Source organism: Pteropus alecto, unplaced genomic scaffold (genome assembly GCF_000325575.1).
Source record: "Pteropus alecto unplaced genomic scaffold, ASM32557v1 scaffold7, whole genome shotgun sequence".
In the NCBI taxonomy this organism is placed as follows: Eukaryota; Metazoa; Chordata; class Mammalia; order Chiroptera; family Pteropodidae; genus Pteropus; species Pteropus alecto.
The window spans coordinates 37,074,780-37,102,254 of NW_006494614.1; the positions used below are offsets into that span (position 1 = coordinate 37,074,780).

The 27,475-nt window shown below is 35.9% G+C and overlaps 1 protein-coding gene and 1 pseudogene across 1 annotated transcript in view; one reads left to right on the top strand and one right to left on the bottom strand.

Moving 5' to 3' along the window:
• PTCHD4 (patched domain containing 4) overlaps nucleotides 1-27,475 on the top strand; it is a 174,831-nt gene that overhangs the window by 42,156 nt on the left and 105,200 nt on the right. The window contains 1 exon segment of the mRNA XM_006926468.2: nucleotides 12,941-13,421. Within this exon segment, the coding sequence (XP_006926530.1) occupies nucleotides 12,941-13,421 (481 nt within the window).
• On the bottom strand, nucleotides 209-327 carry LOC112474779 (annotated as a pseudogene).

The window sequence follows — 27,475 nt, forward strand, 5'->3', positions numbered from 1 at the left end:
ACTAATAATTCTTTTTACTACATTAGTCTCTTAAGTCAAAAAACAAACAGTGCAGCTACAAACCAAAGTCACAACAGTATTAGCTTTTTTTGTTTAAACTTTATTTATTTTTATTTATTTTCTTAAGTGAGGCAACCCTTGGTTGATCTCACAGATTGCAAGGACCTTGTCAGCTTACAATGCTATATTTTTTATTTTTTATTTTTTACGCCTACAGCCCCTGGTCTTCCTAAGTGGTCTCCCGTCCAAGTACTAACCAGGCCCGACCCTGCTTAGCTTCCGAGATCAGACAGGATTGGGCTTGTTCAGGGTGGCATGGCCATAGTCAGTTCGTTTCTTAACACTTCTTAAGAACAAGTTTGGGAGAATTCTCTATGCTAGAGTTTTGTCCTTTGAAAAGAAAGGTAGTAATTTGTTGAAAAAAATATATCAACTGTCAAATTATGAGAAATTGGCTGCTGAAACTTGGCACTATTTTGAAATATTCAGAAGTAAATTGAAACCAGTCTAAAACAGGAGTGCAATTTGATTAGAAGCTTTGTCTCTAAACTCCATGAAATAAGGTTAGGTGATTTCAGAACTGACACAGCTAAGAGGGATATTTATGTGTGGCTGGAAGAAGCAACAATCATATTTATATAGTAGATGCAATTAAATTCCCAAAGGCTAGAATGTGGGTTGGCCCACTGAAAATTGGCCTAATTTTGAATAGTAAATTCACAGTGATGATTACTTTTATTATAACGAGACTGCCTACCTTAATATTTTTTCTAATGGCATAAAAATCTATATCAATTGCCAAAACCTTTTGGGATGATTCATCAAGTATACTTTTACCCACTGTAACTTACTAATACCTAATTTATTAAGATTATCACATGTTCCAAACTAAAAATGGGGCTAGGTGATCAAATAAAAGATTTTAATTCATAAATATTATTCATTAAAAAACCTCACATAGGTATAAACTAAGACTACATGTATATAAGTGTTCTATGAGTTGTTCTTATTTAAATAATAAAATAACATGAAATATTACCTGCCTTAGTAAAGTCCATGGTTATTGTATATAACTTAATATTAGCTTTAATATTAAGTTAGCTTTATATTAGCTTTAAATAAAAACGACTTACATATTAACTTTGAACAAAGACAAACAGGCTTTTTTTTCCCCTCTCAAGTACTAAAGACAAAATTATTTTCTAAATCTTTAAAGATTTTTGGATAATCTTTTATAGTAAGTTAAATTATCGAGTAAAACAACAGATACTTTGCTTTTGAGTTAATTTTTCATTTGGGTATATCTTAAAAGTTTTATTAATTTTTAAAATTTTACCTCCCAAAAGCATATAGATGTTCTTTTGTTAGACACACAAGAATGTATAGTTTAATACAAAGATTAGCCCATGCACTTGTCTAAAATATGTCACATCAACCCAGAAAATGTTAATACACTTGCAAAGGTGAGCCTTTATACCCCTCATCTCCTGTGCTGAGAGAAGTAATATTTAACTCCCACATGGAGCTGCAAGATAGGAGAGTAGTTATTTTTGTAGCTTTATCTAAAGGCTTTCTATTATTTTAATATCTTCGAGGTAGAATATCTTGGTTGTAGTAAAGAACAATTGCAGGAATCTCATTAGAATGTATATCACACATGATACTTTCAAAGAATGTCTGTCTTTTTAGGGATTAAAAAAAAAGGTAATTTAGTGAAGATAAAATGGACTTAAGCAAGCCTTGTATTCTTTATCTAACATTTTACGGACATAGTTCAATAATTATCCCTCACTGTGGCTTTGAGGTAGTTGCCTTTCAAATAAAGGAAGGACAGGCATGGGAGGGGAAAGAGGAGGAAAATGGGGAGTAAGGTCAGAAGGGAGGGAGAAGAAAGAGAGAGGGACAAAAAAGAGAGAGAGCACAAGAAACAACCAGGTCAGAAGAGTAGGAGAGAGAAGAGGTGAAGCCAGGAAGAGATAAGGAGAATGTTCATATAAGACAATAAGATGTTAAGATCTGATTCATCTTCGGTAGGGATACAAGGGTGTCGCTTTTGTTTTATCAAAAGATTAAGACACCGCTGACTTCATACAACTGCAAATGAAAGCTACACTGTTGTTTCCACATTCTTTCACATTGTTTTCACATTCCTCTCTACTTCCTTGAGATTTGTGCCCCAAATTGTTTCCATTAGCTCAAAAAAGATACAATCCTCATTTCCCATCTTCAACAAGTCTAGTTGGATTGATAAAACAAGTAACAGTGGTAAAAGGCAACATGTATTCATTATCAGAAGAGGCCCTTTGGAATACAAATTTGATACAATCTTGGAAAACAAAGCAAAATAGAAATTAGAAAAATGGAGTTCATAAATGGTAACACTATCTCCAAACTGCATAAATTAATGGCATATTTCCTGGAAGTTTTAATCAACCTCATAATGTAGAATTCTGTGATTACAATTATGTGGATAATTCAAGAAAGAAATAAACCAACTTTTGCTTAATGTGGTGCTACATGTGTAGCAAATAAAAAATTCATTTGGTTGGTCAAATAATTTGGCCTTTGTTTATAAATTAAAGAAAAAAAGTACATGGGATGGTGTAAAGATGAAAGTTAAAAAGAATCTCATGAGAGCCAGTTTGGAACTCAAGTTCAATACAAGAAAAGTGATACTGAGCCACCAAGGTCCTCATAATCTTTTCTTTGAAAAGAAAACACCATTTAGCCAAGTACAAGATCAGATCAGCACCAGAGTGTGTTAGCACTTGAACTTACTCTAGCACTCAGGAATCTGCGTTACTTACCTATAACTTTAAGTAGAATATTATTATTCGTTATGTCTTAATGGACAAAACCACAGTCCTTCATGAAGAAGAATGAAGTGTCATATCTCAAACTGACCTAGATGCTACAAGGCAGATTGCTTAGAATTTAAGTCTGGAAATAAGGGAGTCCTCTTCCACTGCCTAAGTGAAATCTGATTAGAAGGTGTACCTGATTTATCTCTCCATACCTATCTATTCTTTACTCAATTCCCTTAACACCCTTGTTTTTATCGTTTTTGTTGATGAGTCAGTAAGATTTTTTAAATATAATATCAAATAGCCTAACTAACCAAGAAAGCAGACATAACCCATAATTTTATACCAAATAAGAGTCAATGTTAAAATTTTGATGACTTCCTTTGAATATTTATATGTGCATATTTATTTTTACATGATTGAGATCATGCCGTATATAAATAATTTCGAGGCCCTCAGCAATTATCTTGATTCTTCAGCAATATCTTCTATGTTGTAATGCTCTATGCTGCATTATTTTTTCCCATTTTATTTATGTGCTTTGTTTCAATAACAAAAGTGTAAATTCTTCCAAGGAAGAGACTTTATCTTCCATTTATTTGTCCTTATCTTGTTTTCTACACATAGTCTAATTACCTTCCTAGGCACGCAGCACAGATATTGTTTTAATTTATTGAATTTATGGGAATCGCTAGAATCGGTAGATCACTTTCAACAACCCCTGCACCTTCAGAAAGTAAGCTTTTCTCCAAGAATTCCTCAGCACTCCAAAAGAAGTGCTACTTTAGAAAAAAGGCCTAGGTGTGGGGAAAATGGATTTTCAAAATAGCATGCATTCCCTAAGATCTGAAAAATCTTTTTTTAATGCTCATATAATCAATTAGGTAGGTCTTGGCTTAGACAAAGCAATAAGAAGGCAAAAAATTATTCCATGCCTCCTCTCCAGTGCCCATCTCCATCCCAAAGACATGCCTAAAGTTCATTTTTCACACTGCAATCGAAGAGAGCTTTTGAATATGCAAATCTCTATGCCAACCACCAGTGTGCATCTCTGCATTACCCTTCTTAGCCTCCATTGTATATTTCAGTCATTCTCAAAGTCCCCAGAACACAACATGCTTACTCTTCTTTCTAGGCCTTTGCACATGCTGTTTCCTGTGCTTGGAAGACCATTTCTCCACATGACCACCAACCAAATTCCCCATCTTCATCTGGATAATTGTTGTTTGTGCTTCAGGTCTCAGCTAAGATGCCATCTTCTCTGGAAAGCCTTTTTTGTCCCCGCTAGGCTACTCAATCCCTACTTAGTGCTCCCTTAACATCTTGTGTTAACCAGTACCATGGGGTTTATACATATATATTTTCATTGCCTGCCCGCTTACTTATTTTACCCCATCTCTCACTCCGCCCCAGAGCCAGAGACTTTTTTAAGATAAGAATTGTAGCTGTTCACCACTCTAGCCTTAATAGATGGCTGATACAGAGACACAAAGCATGTGCTCACTGAATATTTCTTGAGTGAATGAACGACTGCTCTTCTTGCTTGTTTTCACCTGTGTGTCATGTCCTAGGGCACTCTATGAATTCACCACACTAGTGCCCCACATAGGTACCTGCAGTATCTATGCTTTTGATCTGCCTTAACTTTCCCATTTCTGGGAGGATGTTTCGAACTCTGTTCTGAGGTTTGCCTCTGCAGGTTGTCAGTCTGATCTGCTTTTCCACTTAGAGGTGCTAATGGCCCTGGTGTCACTCTTCTTATATAGCATGTGGTTGTAAATTAGTCTTAACTAGAGAGAGTTTCTTACCCCAAAAGAAAGTCTATCCTGGGGGCACTTTCAGTCTCTCTCCTGAAGGGAGCACTCTGCTTAGGGGCTTTTGGTATTCCTCAAATGCTCCCACAAGAGTGATGTGTGTGTCTTTCCTTTCTGTAGAATAGCATCAGAGATAAATGTCCTTTGATATATAATACTTGCCCATGAATGGTCATTGTGATCCTTTTGTGAAAGACTGACACACAATAGTAATAGTAATATGGCAATTTTTGAGATAGGGTCACAGTTACGAGTTACAGAGAAACAAAAATTCAGTGTCATATGCCTAACATTTAATGTAGATGTTAACTCTATTTCCGCACATTGTTTATAAATTTGTGTAATGATTTTGCATAAGTAAAAGATAAATTACAAATATTTATCCTATTTTGTGATAAGTAAACCAAAACAGTAGAGAGGATACTCATGAAATAGAGATCCGAAGATAAAATAAATTTTACTGTCGAAGAAAAAAATTCATTCACTTGGGCTACTGAGAGATGACTTACATCTAGGTTAAATGGGGCAAATTCTTGATCTTTTTCCATTTGAATTCTCAAAGAAAGGGGAGAAAAGCTACTGGGTCCAGAGTAAAAGAAGATAAAAAGCCTCCTGTTTCTAAGGAAATGAACATGGGCCGTCTGTTTCTCCTTTCTTCTTATTCCCACCCGCTCCCTCCACCATGGAGGACTTCTCTAGCTTACTTTACGGTGTCTAATGACTTTACCACAGGTGAATCATTAAATACAGAGCTAATAAAACCCTTAAAGATAATATAAATGAAAAACTTTTATTTTGGAGATGAGGGAGTCGGCATTCAGAGAAATCAAGCAGCATGTCACATAACAGAATTGGAACTTGCAGCCCTATTACAAACGTTTGCTGAAATAATCTTAGATGACTAAGTGAATAAAGAGTATGATTCAACTAAGTTTATGGCATATTTTAATAGGAATAATACCCAACCCTGTCTAAATACTATTCTAAGTGTTTTACATTTATTAACACACTTGATCCTCACAATGCCTTATGATTCTGATTTTAACCAATAATAAAACTCATGTCCAGGGAGCGTAAGAGACTTCCATAGCTTGTCAGTGTTGATGCTGGGACTCTAAGTGAGACAGCTGAACTCTTGAGTCTGTGTACATAACTGCTATGTTGTACTTCCTTTCTTTCAAGTATATCTATAAATTATTCAAACATATGTGCAGTGGTGTTAAGAGCATGAGCACTGGAATCAGAAACAGGAATCAAGTGATTGCCAGTGTCACTTAGGAGCCATATAACCTTATTCGCATTACTTCTTCTCACTTGGCTTTGAAGGGAAGAAAAAATTCCCCCCTTCCCCTCACGGTTCTTATTGCTGGTTTAATAATTAAAATGACATAAGGCAGATTAAGAGGAGAAAACCAAATTTAATATATACACATGGGGAATTCACATAAGCACAAACAATTCTAAAGACAGTAAGGCAAAATGAGGTACATTAAGTCCTCACTTGATAGGCTCTTGGAAACCTAAATGAAATGACATATAATAAAACCAATTTTATCACCGGCTAATTGATATAAACAAAAGTTAAGTTTCCATGGCATATTTCGGGTTAGAAAAACATCACTAAACTTCTAAATAAAGACCCAAAAACACTTCTAATATTAAACATGGAATTAAATGTGAGCTATGCATACATTTAAGAAAAGTTAATAAAAATAAGAAAATGATTTTCCCACTCAGTTTAGGGTCACAGTGGCCAGAGCTCAGGGCACCAGCAGGCCACCCAACCTGGATAGGAACCCTTCCAAAGCAGGTGCACTCACACTCACCCACACTTAGGGACAATGTAGACATGCCATTTACCTCAAGTGCACATCTTTGGAATGTGGGAGGAAACCCAGGTCCCTGGACAAAACCCATACAGACATGGAGAGAACATGCAGACTCCACATAGACAGTGGTGCCAGCAGGGGATCAATTTTTTTCCCTATCAATGTTATAATGAAATAACATTGAATGAAAAGATGTTATTGGAGAACCTGCTGTGTGTGTGTGTATCATTCTGGACTAAGGAGAAAGATATAGGGGATTGGAACTTCAAAGGAAAATAAAGCAATTCAAAGGTGGATGAAAGAGTTAATGTTTAGTAAACAAATGTTTGTTGTGATATCTAGATACAATGTGACACAGAGAGGACTTTGGTCAAAGGGCCTTGCTAGGTTCCTCCCTGTCTATTACAACTAGTTCGGATTAAACTATAGTATAAACTATCTGTGCTGCTGGTGCCAGCTCCTTCCCAGAACAGGCTTTCTATCTTAAATTCTTTTAGGCAGTTAAAGGGAAGCTTAAAAGCTCTTCCAGAGTTTTCTGGACTTCAAATAATCAATATCCCAAAGAGGCATATTTTGGGATGGCAAACTCTGTTCCCTTTCAGCCTATCTGTCCTCGTTGGTGACTTGAGGCTCTCTAATGTAGCACTTTGTCATAGAGTGGGAGAGTTGCCTAGGATAATGCAAATAATGTTCTTCCGTCTCAGAACCAAGTCTGCCACATGTGTTAAAAATTTCCAACCAAGTCTTAGTTTATATGCTGGCATGCTTTGTTAAAGTTCTTATTTCATTTCAACGACACAGAAACCTTATTTTTTACCCTTCTTCTTAGAAAACAAAAAACAAAAAATACGTGACTGCACTTTCCCACCTTAGTAATATGCATAAGAAATTTAATTTATGCTTTATTAGGATATTTTAATGTTTTAAAGCCTTCATTTTGATTTTTTCTTTTAAACTAAATGTATTGTAGGAACTTGCTTTCTCAATATTTGCTAGTTTCAACTAAACATGAAGCCTGGAGAGGAAATTCAAGATAATTGACGATTTTATTTAATCCTGGTTTGTGTGTATACTTGATACTAAGAAGATCAACTAATGAAATAAATATGAGGGAAATCTTGTTTAAACAAACAATCAAACAAACAACAACAACAACAAAAATACCTTACCATTCCTTTAAAAATATCACTATCTATCATACATAGGAAGATAGTATTTTCAATAATTAAAGACAACTGACCATCTAAGTTTCTAACATCCTTGTAGGGTCTACCTCATCAAGAATCAATGAAATCTGAATTACAATTGTCTTAGACAGAAACTGTATTTCCAAATTATCTTGCAGTCATAGAAAATATCTGATGTCAACCTAGCAAGTAAATTGAGCAGATATGACATTTACTCCCCTATAATTACAAGGCACCACGAAGTAATTATTTCCTGCACAATTGTTTATGACATTAAAATCTCTTTCCTCTAGTATCTCTTTAAGAATTTATTCTTTGATCTAATCTTTGAGAGTTTAATTTCCTTTTCCACTCTAAAGGTGTGGTTTAGGTGGGAGTAATTGTAAGAGCTTCAAAGCAATAACTGTAAACTAAATGAGACCTGAAGAACCCAAGATTTTTTTCCCCACGATTACTGCTCCTGGAGAGATAATTTGTTGAGATGTTTCATGGCTGTGAGATAGCATCATGACCTATAATTCCATTGATTCACCTTGGGACAATTTACCTACCAGAAACTGACAGCTGACATTTTTTTAATGCTGCATCAAGAACCAGAAATACTGCATGGACTTCTTAAATGAGCTCTTTCCTTGAGAGTCACTCCAAATCATGATCCACAGGGCAGTGAGAGTGAGTGCTACAAAGTAAATCAGTTATTCCTCTGCTTACAACTCACCAGTGGTTTCCTATGACAGGACAATTAAGTCCAACTCCTTAATAAGGCTTTTGTGGCCCTTAAAGAAGAGGTCCTGCTTTCTTCTCTAGCCTCAAATCTCATCTTTGCAGGGTAACTTCCTTCAGTTCTTTGAACATCTTGTGTTGTTCTTTGCCTCAGCTGTATGCACACAAATCTTTTTTCTAAGTACTCACTACATCCCCCTGTTGGTTGGCCAGCTTACTGCACATGTTTGGTGTGCAGTGGAAATAGAAGAGGAAAAGTACTTGGGGGAAATGTTACATTAGACTTATCGGATTGAAAAAAAAAGGCATCAAGTTTGTTTTCTTCTATATCGACCTCTAATTTCTATATATCTCTCTTCATCTGAGGTCCTACCATCCTCAGCTACTTTGAGCTGTCGCTTACTGTTCCTGTTCTTAGCAAAGTAGTCTCTGAAAAATAATGTATGATTAGCTGTATATACCTCAAGGTGAATTCAGCGAGTTAAATATTATAAGGTGTTTATAATATATCAGGCTTTGTTCTAAGCACATGGAAATTATCAGTGAGCAATTAGGAAAGGTGCCAGCTCTCAATGAGCACACACTCTAATGGAAGAGACAAAAAAGGAACTATTAAATGATTAAATAAAGATCACTTTGGATAGAAATCGTTAGTAGGAAGTGAGGCTATGTGTTAGAGTGTTTCTGGGAAGAGGTATCTAGTGTAGACCGTGTGGTTCAAATGTTCTCTTCAAAGCTAAGATCTCCATGAGGGAGTAGCCCTGGCCCTAAGAAGACTAGGGGAAATTCCAGGCAAAGGGGATGGCAGGTGCAAAGGCCCTAAAGAGAAAATTAACTTAGTATTTTCAAGGAGTAGGAAGAAAGGCCAGAAAAGCTGGAGCAGAGTTTGTGAGGAGACAAGGTCTGAGGGCTCAACCAGCAATGGGCCATGGCAGAGCCTTGCAGGCCTGGTAAGGGGTTCTTATTTTATTCTTAGTGTAAATGGAAGCCAGTAAAAGGTTTTAAGTACAGAAATGGTGTAATCTCATCTGGAATTGTGCAAATATGTTCAGGCTTTAATGTGGAGAACACATTGAGGAAGAGCAAAAGTAGACAAAAGATGAGTTAGGGACTTCAATTCATCTCATGTTAATGATGACAGTTCGGGTCAGTGAAACACTAATACAGGAGAGCATTGAAAGTACTATGTTACCATCTTGTTATATTTTCAAGATTTATCTTCATTGAGACATAAAAGTGATTTCTGCATTTAAAGGAATTTCAGAATTTGTGTAGGAGGTTTTATTGGGAAAGGAGGAAGCTGAATCAACGTATGTGTTAAATGAAAAGGAATTGGTTTAGAGGGGAGGAAAATATTGGAAAAGGGGACTCTTCATGTGAAATAGCTTTAATAATAAAGAGCATTTAGTGGGGAACAGAAGCCAGTGTGGCTTCTCTGAAATCACCCCCTAAGATTCAGGAAAGTACTGGATTTGGAATGAGAATAACTGAGTTGGAACCCTGGATTCATCCCTTTGACTGGCAGGTTTGCCTTCTTTAAGCCTTTAGGTTTGTTCATCTATTAAATAAAACAGTTCTACTCAGTGATTGGTAACATTTTGTCCAGATGTAAAATTAATCAATTAATGGCTCTGTTAGTTATAATGATATCATTTGGACATTTATCTCTTCAGAGTAGCTTTATAGATGGTATTTTCATAGAATAATAGAGTTGAAAAATGTCTTCAATATCACAAAAATATTTACTCGTATACTCATATATGCTCATTTTATAGATGAGAAAACTGAAAGATAGAAGGGGAGATGAACCAGACAAGGTTTTCTTATCCAATTAGTGTGAGATGCACTCAGCAACCCAGATCACATGACTCCTGATTAACTACTCTCTACGTTAATCCCATCTAACGTCTTACAAGTCCAGAGGACAATTACAATATATCTTAAATTCTTTCTTTGTTTCTCCTACATAGAAGCACTTATGAATTGGTTAGTTTGGTAAACTAAAGAACTCTTTTACCGCCCCTTACAAAATGGTGGAACTTTCCCTTGAAAATAATGTATAAAAATGTATTTCTCAGAAGTGTACTGAGTAGGATGATTGAGCCAATAGCTTGTCCCAGACATGGACCATTCAATAGAGATTTCCATTTGAACATCCAAATACTGTTTACTTTCTTCTGGTACATGGAGAAAAGCAGATTAAGAGAGAGAAACTCATTCTATTAGTTGTATTGCTTTTAATATAATGGAATGAAAGGATACATTTTATGAAGTAATTTTTGTAAAAAATGAAAATTAGACACTCAAAAGGGAATGAGCAGTTAGCCAAAGCCAATTAAGATCAGTTTTTTAAAAGTCTATATTTCACTTTCTTTAAAATTTTGACTTTTGTCCAGACACATTATCAGCACCTTCTTTGATCCACTATAATCCCCAAATGAGGCCTGAGGGATGCATAAATCTTTGCTGCTGAAGATTCCTGCAAAATCTTTTTGATTATGGAAATGAGTAAAGGCAGATGGAAATTCACAGTCTTAAGTGAATAAATATAGCTTTTAAAACACTCTCTCTTTCAAATAATCAAAAGCACAAGTCAACATTACAGACAATATTTCAAGAATGAGAAATAAGAGTGGAGCTAAAAATTATACCAAGCTAAAAACAAAAATAAACAAGCTTAATTGAGGAGTAATATGTCCTGGACTGAAAGAGTAGAAATTATTATATTCCACAACCTCTCAGTGTCAGGGGAGGACTCTTACTTTTTCTTCAAAGCTTTCTTATCTTTTCACTTGCAGCTCATTGGAGAATCCAGTCAGGCTTCGTTGAGAGAGAGCTTTGGGAATCTACAGCTGGAATTTTAGTTTGATATTTATAAGGAAAAAAAAAAAAAGATGACTTGGAAGTGGGAGATACACTAAGCCAAGGGGAAAAAAACCCTCAAATCAAGTTCTTAGTTAGAAATATATTATTCGTTTATAGTTTGTCAGGTTGCGTTAAGTAGAATTTGTTTTTATTGACTAAGTAGGGAAAAAAATGAGCATCTGAAGTGACTTTGAAATTGTTTTCTCTCAATTCTTGATGATCCTACTAACAGCATTTGTACTCTCTGTAAATTTCTCTACATTTTGTGTTTGACACCCACTCTCAAGTTTTAGGGTTGCTTTTAGTGCTCGTTAAGAATACAAATACAAAAAAGTACCTCAAATGTAGGTTTCTAGACTAAACAAGTCCACAATAATTGTTACACATGCCTACTTGAGTATATAAAACTTCACAGTTCTGTGAAAACAAGCATAGTTATCACGCTGTTAGGGTTGTTTCCCTTACATGCTACCTCCTAGAAAGAATTGTTTTCTGCTCTGACTCTAATCCTTTACATCCTCAGGAGATGAATGTCCTGCCTGATCTATTAAACACACAATCTATTTATGGCATAAAATTACCTTTGTGCCTGTGTCTCAGTACCTGAAGCACATTTTCAATGTTACCATCTTGCAACCTGCTATTGGATTCAATATTCCATCTGACTATTATTGCCATTGGAGTAAATGACAGTGTGGCAAAAAGAAAATGTCCAAATTGATTAAAATTTGGCAATGGCTTTCTTCTAAGTGGTAAGGTGCGCTGGTTGAGAGTTACTACTCTGAACCTGTTTTGGCAACTCAATGTTCTTCTCATGTGTGCCTTAAAGAGGAGGGATTGCTTCTCTTAAAAGTAGCCTACTCTACCTTATGTGAAACTCTGAAATTGAGATGACTTTTGACAACCCACCTGAAATCTTATTAGTTTTATATGGGCGGGGCGGGGGGGGAGTTTGTCCACCATCTTCTGTGGTAAAAATGTTAATCTATGACTGAGGCAAGTATCTGGAAGGAAATTGTAGTAAATGGATAGGTGCTCACATTGTATTTAAAAAACATTTCAACACTATAAGATTAATTGTAAAAAAAAACAGTATTTTTCTTCTACTTACTTTGTGACACATGGTTGTACCCTAGAATATAGAAAGAATGAGTATGGATGCTTGCAGTGTGTGTGTGTGTGTGTGTGTGTGTGTGTGTGTGTGTGTGTTGGTATAGATATGTGTGTAGGAGATATGTGTGTTAATCCTAGAAAGTTTAGCATACATTTATTACATGAAATGTTGACTTCTGACTTATTTTAACTTTTAAAATGTTGTTAACTCATGCCATGCTTTACTTTGAGCTAAAACTGAATCATAAACTTGATCCTGCATAAAGGAGTTATAATAGATTGTTACAGAAAAAAATAGTGGGAATGAGAGTATGGATGAGATCAAAATAATATATATGTACATTTCCTATGCATGTGGCAAGACTTGTGTAGCTTCATAATACTTTTTGCATCTTTTCTAATCCTGATCATCTTGCATGGTATTCCATGTGGCTCTAAAAAGTTCAATATAAAATCCTAACATGTCACTCCACCTACATTAGTTTCACAATTGCTAAAGCCTATCTTTGCCTCCTTTTGTGCTTCTTCCTACATAGAGTAAGAATCCGTTCTTTAGAATGTGCATCTCTCTGGTAACCTAAATCTCCTCTTTTTCTGTTTTCAAGGATGGGAGGAACAGTTTTATCGGACACCAACTGGGCGGGGTAGTGGAAGTGCCAAACAGCAAGGACCAGCGGGTCAAGTCAGCCAGAGCCATTCAAATCACCTACTACCTCCAGACCTATGGCTCTGCCACCCAGGACCTAATAGGGGAGAAGTGGGAGAATGAGTTCTGTAAGCTTGTAAGGAAGCTCCAGGAGGAGCACCAGGACCTCCATCTCTACTCTTTAGCATCCTTTAGCCTCTGGAGAGACTTTCATAAGACCAGCATCCTGGCCAGGAGCAAGGTCCTGGTGAGCCTCGTGCTGATCTTGACCACAGCCACTCTCTCCAGCTCCATGAAGGACTGTTTGCGCAGCAAGCCCTTCCTGGGCCTCCTGGGGGTGCTCACAGTGTGCATCTCCATCGTCACCGCAGCAGGGATCTTCTTCATCACTGATGGGAAGTACAACTCCACCCTGCTGGGAATCCCGTTCTTCGCCATGGGTAACTATCCATCCTTGTGGTAATCGGATTCTTACCGGTACGGGGCAAGGTAGTACATTTCTTGAATTCTCAGGTGGAAATCTGTTTTAATTTTGCATTGGTGTGTCCATGTGATTATGTAAAATTTTACTTGGGTAGTGTCTGTTTCACCTTATTGGACCTTTCAGGAAATTATGGGCTGACCAAGCCATTTTCTCATTTATGTTGGGAAATTTAATGCTTTCAAAATATTTTAAAATTGTACAATATCGTAATTCTCTACTCATCTTCTTTAAAAATTATAGGTCAAGGATTATGGGGTACAGATTTAAGGAGATCCAAAACCTTCAAAATTTTCAAACAAAACTTTATGGTTTACATTTATGTGAATTCTCAAGTTGTTGGTGATAAAGAGCAAATATCATGATGGGAAAATTCTGAGAATCACCGATATGTTCTAATCTCAAAGAACTTTTTAATTAAACTTGATTAATTCATTACAAAGTTTTTGCAGAGAATATATTCCATTTCCCCACCTCTATATAAACTAAAACTTTCCTGCTGCTACTTAAAAATGTGTCTTCTATTTTTTTCATCTCTGTTGAAAAAAATTAATGAACATCTGAGCACCCTCAGTCAAGACATCCGTTCTTGTAAGTTTTCTCCCAGATATACATAAATTGTCTAGAAAAAGGTGTGTGTGTGTGCATGCACGCACACACGTGTGTTCTTGCAAAAGAGAAGATCAAGTCTTGGAAAAGTGATTGATGGCTCAGCAACAAAACTGATGGAGCATATCAGAAAAGAGATGATAATGGTGATAACCACGGCACTGCAAAAGAGTTCTTGTCAGCTGTGATATAATTCCCTACATGTAGCGATTTGGAAGAAGAGCTGTAAAAATGGCCTCTACGTGGTGAACTGACATGAACAAGAGAGCTTTAGCTATAAAGTAATTGCTTTTTTGCTCCCCAGGTTAAAATCAGCTCTAAATTACATATTTATTATTAAATGAAAAAGACATAGGAACGTGGTCAGAAAGTCTTCTAGGTGGTCTGGACCCTTTTTGTTTTCACCTTAACAAACGTTTTCAAGAACACTGCAAAGTGTATTCATATTGTAGGTACTGACATTAAACTTCTTTATCTGGAAATCCAACTTCATTGTGGCCCTGTTAAGTTAGTTCATCTCAGTAAGCCTCAGTTTCCTCTCTCATATAATGAGAGTAATAAGTGAACCATCTTCAAAGAATTGTTTTTTGAATGTAATAGAATATACCTAAAGCTAATACACTCAATAAGTATAATCAAGTTTTAGTGGTTAATCTGGTGCTCGGTAAGTACAGTAGATTCAATGATGAATAAGAAACAGCGCTTGGCTTCAGGAAGTTGAAAGTCTTCCAAGATTTGCGAATCATCTTTAAATGCATGTTCATCTCGTTAACAAAAAGTGTTTTTCTTTTTCTCAAAGTACCATATGAAAAAATTTTTCACTGGTGATGAGAATGAGTCTAGATTTGAACCATTTATACTTGTTATTTTGGGGAGGGGCTCAGTCTTTTGACTCGAAATAGTAATATTCATAAGAATCATAAAGCAAGACTACAAATGAAACATGACTCATTCAAGACTGACAAATTACTTTACGGCCTACTAGGGCTTTTTCTAAAACTGATGGCAATCTAATTAGGAAATGGAAAGCTGTATCAGGAAAAGTTTATAACACACAGAATTTTATATTCTATACAGATAAGGAGAAAACTTGTCTCTAGTGATACTGAGGCATAGGCCTTACAAAATCAGAGTGTTATTTTCGTTCCTTAAAGAAATAATAACCCTGAAAGCCACAATGAGGGAAAAGTCTAGACCCTGTAGCACACACTTTTTACATTTTTCTCCTCTCTCAATGATCTTTAACATCCTAAATCACCCCTGGACAGTGTAGGTGCAGACTCTAGGAAGCCCAGTGAATACTCTTTAGTATTCCTGCAATTCTAGTCCTTAAAATATTCTAAAAGGAAGTTTTCTGCTATCTGAAACATTACAAAAATAGACCTATAAATATAAACTTATTTAAGAGAAGGAAGAGTTTGTTTTGTTGTGTTTTGTTTGTTTGTAAAGTTATTGTGGCAATAAAGATAGCAAGATGAGAACTAATGAAATGAAAAGAATACTCCGCAAGGCTAGGACATCTGGGTTTTTATCCCAGCTTTTCCACTAACTTTAGATATTTTATTGGGTAAGTTATGTGTAGTTTTTTTGTCCCTTTGTCCTCATTCTTCACATATTAAATGAAGGATTTGGACTTTTCTGTCTTAAATTTTAAATATCCCACAATATTATTCATTTCATTTTTCAATTGAAGTTAGAATTGTATCATTTCTTTACAAAGAAATGATACATTTAAGGTATTTATTATCCTCAAACCTCTAATCTTCATTCTCTTTTGTTGACTTCTAGTGCGTGTGTATGTGTACATGTATTCAGAGCCTGACACACAAAGCTGTGAGACACAGAAAGCACATTTTGATGAAGGTGGTGAGGTGGAATGTGATGCTGACAATAAGTTTAGTTTGGCAGATATATATCTTCAGGTTATACACACAGTATTGTTTGAAACTAGTCCATCGATGAATTACAGTTTACACAGCTGCATAATCCAAAGTTAGTTGGGTATAAGGAAAAGAAGCCCAACTCTTTTGTGAACCTCTTTTTCTATTCCTATCTCCCAATAAAGATTTCTTTGAGGTAGTGAATATCCTCTCTATTGTGCTCCAAGATTCAAACCATTCCTCCTCGTTAGAACTTATCCTTCAAGCCGGATGTGTTGCTCATGGTGTTCTGCTCTTCAGTCATCTTATTTTTGACCACCTAACTTCCTTCTATACTGCACTTGCTTATTCTTTTTTATGACCATTCATCCACTAAACATCCCCAATGTCATTTCAGAGTCATGTATACTATACTATCCCTCTATATCTTGCATTTTTTAAGCCTGTACTAATTTTTATATTTTTTCCTGGTGTCTCCATAGGTAAATTTATGTTTGTCAAATTGTATGTTATAGATTTAGGTTTAGAAAAGAAAATGATTACACGTTTATGTATTTTCTTTAGAAGAAATACCAGAAAGAGAAATCCAGACTTATAACAATTTTTTAAAACCATGGGGTCTTCTAAAATGACCCCATTTTTTACTTAATGTTCTTTCTCTATACAAGCACAAACCAATGCCACTAATTTAATTTATAACCCTTTGTCAGCATTTTTTTTTTTTTTTTTACTTCATTTGCTTTATGTGGATGTGTCTCCTCTTTCTGGAAGGAGAAGTGTGGGCTAATATTGCACACGGATGCCAAGCTGGCTCTCACTGTTAGTTGTTGATCTGTGGATACTTGCCAGGGATGTTAGTAGCCTTGGTTTATGGTTATTTTTGCTGTCCATCCTGAGTTTGTTTTATATTCCTGGAGTCTTACTTTAGTCAGTCAGCTTAATGCTAGTGGACACATGCAGATGACTTGTTTTTTTGTTTGTTTGTTTTCTACATGAACCCAGAGTTTCCAGATATGAGACTTTCATTCATCAAATAAAACTGAGCTTCACGTTCATTTATTTATTAATTTATTAAAATTTATGAGCTGCTACTGTATTTCAGGTATTTTGGGTTATAGAATAAAAGATATTGAACAGAACTGATCTAATTGTTGCCTACATGGATCTTACATTCTAAGCCTGCAAAAGGGAAGCATCAGACAATAAGCAAATAAATATAAACTATGTTATATTATTGATAAATGATATAAAATATAAAAGTAAAGCAGAAAAAAGGATAAATAGTATAAGTAGTCAAAGAAAAGCTTTTCTAAAAAAAAATAAAATTGAAGCAGAGAAATGGATGAAGTGAAGATTAAGCCATGTGGCAACATGAGAAAAGAGCATCCTTCACAAAGAGAACTGTATATGCAAAGGCTTTGAAATAGACCTTGTTTGGTGAAGTTAAGGAAGAGCAAGAAAGGAAGTGTTTTCAGAGCAGAGTGGGCACCTATCTTAGTATTATGGGATGGTATTAGGGAGGTACTGTAAAGCCAGGTCATGTAGGGCACCAAGAACTTAATACTGAAGCACTTTGAGACAGGAGAATGTGATCTGAATTATGTTTTAAAACATTTTTGTAGCTACTTATTGTACTATCTTTGGCTACAGTTTGGAAGTTTGGCCACAATAGTGTAAGAATGGTTATAGGGAGACTATGTAAGAGGTAATCGCAAAAATCTTCATGGGATATAATCATGGCTTGAAATATCATGAGAGCAGTGACAGTAGAAAAAGGAATTAAACTCAGAATATATTTTTGAAAATAGAATTGACAGGATTTGCTGAAGGACTGCTTACAGTTTGTAAGGAAAAGAAGAGTCAAGTGTGACCCCAAACTTTGAGGACTGAATAACTAATAGAAAGCAGTTGTCACTTACTGTCATAGGAAGATTGTGGGAGGAATAAGTTGTGGGGAAAAAATATCAAGAGTTTAGTTTTGTATCTACCAAGTTAGAGATACTTATTAAGCATCTAAGTGGAAAAATATGGGGCTGGCTATATAAGACAGTTATGTAAGTGAGGTTCAGTAGTAAAATCTTTAAGTTGGAGCTGAAAATATAAATTTTGGATTCACCATGGCATAGCTAATAATCAAAGACATGGAATTTGAAAGGATCAACTAGAAAGATAAATGCACACAGAAAATAGAGACAGTCTGAAATATGAGATTGGGACCATTCAATGCTTAGAGTTTGGAAAGATGAGGATGATTTAGGAAATGACACTAAGAACGATCAGGCAGTGAGATAGCAGTAAACCAAAAAAGAATATTGTCCCAGCAGTCAAGTAAAGAAGATGTTTCATGAAGGAGCAAAGGATCAATTGTTCCAGAAGCTGCTAAGATATTGTGTCCCATGAAAAGTGAGAATTGGTCATTTTATTTAACAATTTGAAGGTCATTGGTGACTTTGACAATATCCGCTTTAGAAGAGAGATGAGAGTAATTTAAAGAGGTTCAATGGAGCTTGGAGGAAGTAAAAACAGTGAATGAAGATAATTTTTTCAGGAGTTTTGTAATAAAGGGAAATAATAATGATTATATGATGATGGCAATGTGCAGTAAAGAAAGAAAGCTTCGCAGTAAAACAGAGAGAGGAGGAAATCGAGAGGAGGGAATTGCAGAAGCAATATCACTGAGTAGGAGAGATGGGACTGTATTCAGAGCTCAAGTAGAGTCGTTGGCTTTGTATAAGAGCATAAACGGCTCGTTTACATTTGAGAAAAGGGAAGGCATAATATATGGACAGATCTAGATAGATTGGTACATGTGGGGGTGGGAACATGTGGAAATTATTTTCTGTGGCTTCAACTTTGTCAGTAAAATATGAAGCAAGTCATCAGCTGAGAATAAATTTTGGGAAGGAGGTGTTGATTTGAAGAAAGTGAGGGGAGTTTGAAAGAGTCACTTTTGAAAACTGGAGAATTAATTAAAGAAGAAATTTAGGAGAATAAGTAGGAAACAATAGGGTCCACTTGAAGTTTGTGTACATGAATTAAAAAAGGAATCAGTCAGCATGGTTGCTGAGTCCCACCCGCTCCCTGCCCAGTCATATAATATAGCTGCTTGGAGGAGGAGTTGAATAGACATTGAAATGAATTTAATTTAAAAAATTCCCCCTGCCCCCAAATGAGAGTGTTTATAGTGTATGCAGAATGACTATAATGACAGATCATGAAAATTATACTAGTTAAGGTCTGCTATAACAAATAATAATGCCTTAAATTTACTTAGCTTAACACAACAAAGATTTAATTCTTATTCGTATTGCAGCTTGGTGTGGGTCAGGAAGCTCTCTTTGGCAATGCTTTTCAGAAAATCAAGGATCCAGGATACCTCCATCTCATAACTGTCTTCTCAGAGTTTGCGCTCCTAGTCCAAAAGAGAGAACAGTTAGAGAAGTCACACCTACTTCTAACTGTATTCAAAGCGATATAGTTAACTCTAATTATATTCTACTAGCCAGAAGTGGACAGATAGCCATCAGCTACCTGCAAGGGCTTGTAGAGAAGGTTTGGGAGCAAATGGATTATTTTGAGTATCAACTGTCTCTTCCACATAAACTAAGCCAAACAATAAAGCAATGAGGATCCTTCTCTCTCCCATCATCATAGTAAAAAAATTATAGGGTCAAAATATTATGCTTCATTGTGGAGTCAGAAAATTGTTTTAAATTGGAGTCTGTTCTGGTTATCTATTTCTGTAAAACAAACATCGTGAAACTTAGTAGTGTCAAATAACAACCATTTTATTATGTTCATAGATTCTGTCGGTCAGTAATTTGGAAAGGTCACAATGAGGTCAGTTCTTTCCACCTCTATGTCTAGAGCCTCAGCTAAGATGATTTAAATAGCCGGGAATGACTTGAATGTCAGAGAGCTGGAATAGCTGGGGCTAAATCAACCACTTCCAAGGTGACTTCTTTGCACATATGGCTGGTACCACGTCTAGGTCTTTCTGAAAGACCATCTCAGCTGGAACTGTTGAACTTAGCATTTAAATGTGGCCTCTTCGGCATGTTGTTCTCCAGGTAGTCAGACTTCTTATATGGTGGCTCCAAGAAAAATGTTTTCCAATACTTCAAATAGTACTTGCCTAGGATAGGCACTCAATAAATATATGTGGAATTAATGAATAAATAGTCTCTTAGTGTTTCTCAAATGAGTTATGCTCTATTAGACAGTCATTAAATCAGTTGAATGTATTATGATCTACATTTGTATTTCACTTAAAGAAAAGAGAATAGAGAGGAATAGGAGGTATCAGAAGGTGTTGCACATAGTACAATATTATCGTGTCATACTTTTTGTTTCAGTTTAATATATATAAGTGTGTAATAGATCATGATGTAAGATGTATTTTCTAATGTGAGCCACAGTCAGAGTTTTTAGAAAAAGTGCTCTCTAGAATCTTCTTTGGACCAATATCTTAAGCAGATCATGCTGATAGCTGGAGATTTACTGATGGGAAGAACTCGTCAGAAACATAGGTAGCTCTTCCTCCTGGTTCTGCTGGAGGCAGTATCTGGATTTAAGAAAGAGCAAGGCTGTCAAGGACATAAGGTATGTCCTTGTGTCCTTGGGCATACCTTGGAAAACAGGTGACTTCTGTTTTCCCCAGACATTAACTAGAACAATGTTAGCACATAATGGGCCCTTTAAGACTTGTTGGTTGGCTAAAGTTCTTTAATGATTATATTATAGTATTGGAAATCTTTCTCCATAAATTGATTTTTCCATAGGGCCTGTTTCACTTAGAGTCATTAAACTCGTTGATAGCCTTCCTCAAATAACCCCATTGCTGGAAGAGAAAGGACCTTATTATGGCATTAAGAATGTTCAAGTGGATCTGTTGCTTAGCTACAGTCATTGCAGTTACCCTGCTTTGGGTGATAAAGAGTTATTTCCTCTGGGAAAAGGTTGGCCAATGATGTGAAAATCCCTGTACTTAGAGATTGGAGTCAGAAGACTTGGAGTGCAATCCAGTCCCTTCCTTTTATCTGTTAGGTCATTTCTTCTTCCTGGGTTTTCTCTTTCATAAGATAAGGAAGTTGGACTGAGTGTTCCTTAATATTTCTTCCACCTTTACTCTTCAATAGGTGAATCGTTTATTTGACACTTAAGCTATATGTCACTTCATTTAGAATTTTGGCTCATTAGTGGCCAAACTTCGCATTTTTCTATTGTCTAGTCCAAAGCATGCATGGCAGGCATTTTGCGATTATTGACTTATTGATGGCTTTGTGACTGTTAAAGTTCTTAGAGCAAGAAAAGTCTAAATTTTTGGTTATTTTTATCTTCGATATCTTAATGTCCCTTTTTTTGTTGTTATTCTTTAGTTTTAATTTCCGTATATTGATCCGTTCTTCTATCGTAGATGTGAAATGGACCTTCTGAGACACGTTTTTAATTAGTTAAGACATTGTCTCACCAACTGGTTTTTGTAGACTTTGAAGGAGGTGGGAAGGGAACAGATCTTGGCATAATAAGTAAAAAGTTGAATTTTATGCCAAGCATTTGAGGTAACATTGAAAAGTATGTACTTTTTACTGTATAGCACTGTCCAACATTAGTAGTTATATCTTGACTCCTTAAGATTCTGCATTTTCTTTGGAATCCACTTCCATCTATTATACTTTTTACCGCTAATGCGCTTCCTCCAGTGGTAGTTGGAGTTTAGAAATGAGGAAGAGAACTGTTGCATAACACAATTTTACTCAGAGTGAGAAGCATATGTACCCATTTTGGTGATTTTTTTTTTTCCTCAAGAGTAGCTGATATGCTAGCTTAGACTTTTAAAATGGAAAGATTTATAAATAAGTCATATGCTGCCTAATATATACTGCCCTTGAATATGTACTGCCTCCTGAATCAGATTGTAAATGAGCCTTGAATATATAAGCAGATAGGAAAATGAGAGAGACATCATTTTGTCCAGCACACGGTAGAACTATGAATATATCAGGTACTATACTTTTCCATCTTGGACATCTCAGCCTTCCTCAGATACATGTCTATCACAAGCAACCTTAACTACTCTCATTAATTGTAACTGACCTGACTCTCATGTCAGAAAATTCCAAGAAGAAATATTACCAATGCAGGATAACTACAGTTGCCTACCAAAATGGTATTTTCTGCAGTGCTCCATCAAGGCAAATGCTGCAATCCGAACTCTTACAAATTGAAGGATGAAAAAGAGTTAAGGCTTATGCCATCAATTTTTTGAGGAAAAACAAAGTCTTTTCCAGATAAAAATCACTTAAAAACTGGACACTTATTTCTTAAATCCAATTCTTTTTCAAGTTAGTATTTTCATACCCAGATAGCTAACAACAACAAAAAAAGTTAGCAGAGAAAATGAGATAAATCCTACATTGATTTGATGGTCATGGAGGTCAATCTTAAGCTTCCAGGAACTGAAGAATCGCTGTGCACTGATTCTCGCCCACCTTCCTGGAACTCTGTGGTTTATGTACTGTTTGTACCAAGTATCTGTGTGTCATAGTTGTCGATTTCTTTTGTAATAATCGAGCAGTGACTTCATGCAGACCAAGGCAAATCTCTATTACTCAAGCTTTGGCTTACAGATATTATTATGTACCCTTAGAGAAATAACCTTGAACTGAATTTAATATAAAGAAGGAGCTGCTTTTATTCCTATTACTTTTCCACGCTGACTTGGCCTAAATGGGAATAAGAATATATCCTGGTCAGTGATATTTCCAGTGATTGTTTCTATTTTAAATGGAACATCCTAAACTAAATATTATAGTTAATAATATAAATCATTAAAGTATTAGTTAAGAATATATACTAATAGTATTTGAGATGACATAATAAAAAGCATAGAGTTCAACCGTAAAAGTCAATGATACAAACCAAATAATGAAGGAAAGGACCTAATTTTATCAGAAAGAACTGGGGATAAGATTAGGTTAAACTACTATTGAGAAAAAAAATAGTGAGGGGGAAGAAACAGGTTACATGCGTCATTTCCTCAAGTAAAAACCAATCAAGATCACACAAATAATGAAAGTCACCTAACTTGTCAATTTGAGGTGAGACTATGATGAACATGAGGAGTCATCATAATACTTAACAATAGATTGACAAATTCAGTCTATAATTCTATCACTCTGGCTTTCCTGTCCTCTATCATGGTCAAGTATCGAGGCAACTTCATATATTTAACTGTGTTGGCACATGTTTTACAAATAATAAATGCTCAATAATTATTTCTTAAATAAATGACTTGTAATTTCACTAACGCACAGCAATATAAAGCAATAATATAAAGATTATCTTTTAAGAAATGTATTTAAATCTGTATATGAAATTGTATGTGTTCTTTTAAAATTTTTAGAGCAATGGCTTTTAAACAAAGTCAAAGAAAATGATTATGTAATGAAGAAAATTTGGATTTTCAAATATGAGAGTTTAGTCCAAACTTCGAATCTTTTGTTTGGTGCTTCATGCAACTGACAAGTATTCCCATGACTGATTTATCATGAAAATGTCTTCCTTATTTGCCAAGAGCAGCTGTTTCTATTAAATAATGAAATAAAGTCACCAGACCTATTCTCAAGCCTATTGTGGAGCCAAGATTGAAACCTGTATTACTTGATTTTTCCTCCCAGGTTCCTTGACTCTGTTAGCTGTTCTCAGATTGAGCCCCAGGAGGCTCCTCAGGATGTGCTGCGGTACCATGGGCCTTGGAAAGAATCGAGCCAGCAGATCCACTGGCTATTCTTTCCTGCTTCTGACCATGACAGTTTTTTTTTTTACATGACGGTTTTCATAAAGATTTAGTTTGAGGAAAAATTCCTGTGGATTAAAAAAATGTTTGCTTACTGCTAGTCCTCTACCATTCTATAGTGCCTCCTTCATAATATAATAGAAGGTAGAAACTAAACTTGAGATGAATTAAGTTGATTTTACATCCTGGGTGACTGTTATATCCACATACTTCCTGTAGTCATTTTATCAAAATGTTTTTAAAGGTGTGATTTGTATTTAAGACCTTAAGTTTCTCTGTAGACAAGTCAACATATTTTTGAGATGCAGAAAATCTAAAGGGATACAGGCAATGAGATTGTATGGTTGGCAGGAAACTGAGCGAGACTGCCAAGAGACTCCAAAGGGTAGAATTTACCGTATTCCAGGGTTAGAATGTCTGTCTTATAGGTCGGGAAATGGTATTGTAAAGGCATAGTGGTAAAACTAGATTCGCAATGAAAGAAGCTCATTGATGAAGTTGGCAAGAGATAATATATTAGCCAGAATCTCTGTTCTGGTAACCTTTTCAAAAAGTGGTTTACATATATTCTTTAACCAGGCTTCCTTCTCTCAAGATATATACAATTATTACTTGAAGGCTGATGAGCATAAATTATAATACAGTGATGTCTGATGGATTTTCTTGTTCTCCTTCAAGAATGCTACCAAAATGCCCACCCATGCTTCCCAGATTCAGGAAAATTCTTCTCTGGAAAGTTCTGTGAACACAGCACAGATGCCCACATTATTGGACCCTACCATTCCATGTAAGCCACCTCTTTTGGTTGATAAACTTTCTCTCTGAGATGAATCAGCACCATTGACTGTTAGTAAATGAACTAAGTAGACAGTGTTTTCTGTTAGGACTAGAAGACATTCTTTCTCTTTTGATTATTTACTGATCGAGTGAGTTTAATCCCCAGAGAGTGACAATCTTTTTATGATTTCCAAGGGTTTGAGGGTCCTCCTTTTATTCCCCCTGTGAGTTTTCTATATTTTTATTTTGGGTTATGTTATTTATTCCAGTCTGTTTATCCCCTTGCCCATCCTGCTAATTCTTCTTGATCTTATTCTAAGAGATGAAAACCCTAAAGCAGTGGAACACCATCTGAACGATCCTGTATCCTCACACCCTACCCAAACATTACTACCAATGTGCCATCTACTTACTCAGCCCAGCCCTGCTGTATTTCTATATCAGTCTGGCCAAGGGAGTGAGGTTCATCCAAGAAGACCAATAGTCTCTATATAGGTTCTAATTCCAATCTCTCTCACATTTTTTGCTCTGACCAAAACCAAACTGCTACACATCCAAATACACAAGGCTGTTTATGTCTCGTGATGTTCCTTCTCCACAAATTCCCTTCTATCTCCCTCTTGTTCTGATTTGCAAGGCTTAAATGTCCCTTGCTCTGTAGCATTTTTTTTAACTTACTTCCAAACCTGAGAATGACTGATTTTCTTTTTCTCTCACCCTTGTTACATGCTATCTTCTCTTCCACGCAGGGCTGCAAAACATTCATGAGAAAAAAATAACTTACTGTCTTTGTAGCCTAAGCACACTAATAATGGGGCAAATACATTACAGGAAGTATTTTTAAATTATTTTGGGGCTGACTGAATGAAGGACAGCTCTGGCATATTGGCCCACTATGCATAACCGGTCTTTTTTGCCTTGGCTTGCATGTGCAGAGTACTGTTTGCACTCCCCATCATCACCAACAGATTTTCTTCTCTACCCTTCTCTTCCCTGACCTTTGCACTAGAAGGTTGATGTTTACGGCCTGCATCACCCAAACTCCCTTGTCCTCTGGCTTTGGGCTGGACTTGCCAATAAAGGAGCATCACCAGCAAATAGTAGGAGAGAAGGAGAAAGAGGTCAAGGTCTTTTTATCATGCTGTTTTCCTTTCTATTTTGACATTATTTCTCTGGCAACAACTTTACCCTCTGACAGGTCACCACTGCAGTTCTTACTGGACCCTGGTAATGCTATTTCATCCCTTTATTCTTTTATACTTAAAAGTGGTAACAGCATCCTGTTCTTGATAGTCTCTGCATACCTCAATATTCCTTGTTTTGTTTTGTTTTTAATGGTTTGGCCCATACCTATGTAAGTCTCTCATTATTTATACTATCTGAGGGATATCTAAGTTTTTAATGGCTTGGCCCATACCTATGTAAGTAGTCTCTCATTATTTATACTATCTGAGGGATATCTATATCCTGCCAGCCTCTTTATCTCTTGCGAGATATGATATAGCACCCTAATATCTTGCTGAACTTGAAGTCCTGCCTTGAGGTCCATCCACTTGCCTTATGTTGCTGCCTAACTCTCACCAATCAACTTTCTTCCAGGGCACTGGATCCCACTCTCCACCAATCCAACTCCTGGCCATCAGTGGATCTAGGAGCAATATGCTTTATACCTGACTGATTATCAGCTGATACCTAGACATTTGCTGCCATATTCTGCTTGCCATTTTGGACATCTTAAGTTCACAATGCCCTTTGGACATTGTACATTGTATATTCTATTAAAGTCCAGTTTTGTGTCAGGATTCATTTCTCCTACTTTTATGATTTCTATACTTTGCTTTCTCCCATAAGTTGAATCCTTAAGGGAATGCAGACTTATTTTTTTTTATCTTTCATGGCTATTGTGAGATATCTTTTTTGAGAAAAATTCTAAAGAAAAATTTCCAAATATCCACATTTTTACCATCACCCTTGGTAAAACTTGGGGCTGCCATTAATAGAGGCCATGCCCTTTATGAAACTAGAATGAGAAATAATCTTATTGGAGAATTCCATATCACCATAATGATTTTTAGGTCATGGTGGCTATTTTCTTCCATGTACCTAGTTTAAGCTAAAAGTAGTTTGCTATAAAATTGTTGCCTTATAGTCAGATTTTCCAAATATATATAAAAAGAGGCTGCTTGTCCTTGTTTTGTGCCATGGTGCCTGTGCTTTTGTAGCTATAAATAACACTGGCTCTCATTCCTGGCACATAACACTGCAAGCTTCTATCTAATTTGCTGTCCATACTCACCCTGGAGTCCTTTTCAGCACTGCTGCTTTCCAAGTATTTCCTTCTCATTGAATATCTATGTCTCACTTTCTACAAAGCTATTCATTTTCCATTCCAAGGTTGACACACATCCTTCTACCAGCCTCTCTTCTCTCTAGAAACCCTATTTTCTATTCCTGAGTAGTTATTTTTTAATCCAATTTTTCCTTATTGCAAAGCAATGTATATTACAGGAAAACATTTAAAGAAAAAGAAAGTATAAAACCACCAATCAAAGATAACTGCTGATAAAAATTTCATATATATCCTTTGACTGTATTTATAGATAGATAAATGTATAGATATATAAAACAAAAAAAGATGACTCTGTGTGTATATGATTATGCAGTGTGCTTTTTCTTTTAATAACTCAAGAATTTCCCAACCTGCAGATAATATGTAAAGCTTGTATATATACTATTATTACTAATAGTTATGTGTTAACTCTTATTTAAACACTGCTCAGATTAAGAAATAGAATATCACCAGCATTCTAAAAGCCTCTTGAACGTCTTCTTCTAATCACCCTCTCCTCCTCTGCATTATTTTGACTTTTAAGATAATTAGCTCTTGGCTTTCTTTTATAGTTTTACTACCTATGTTATAATGTGTGTGTGTGTGTGTGTGTGTGTGTG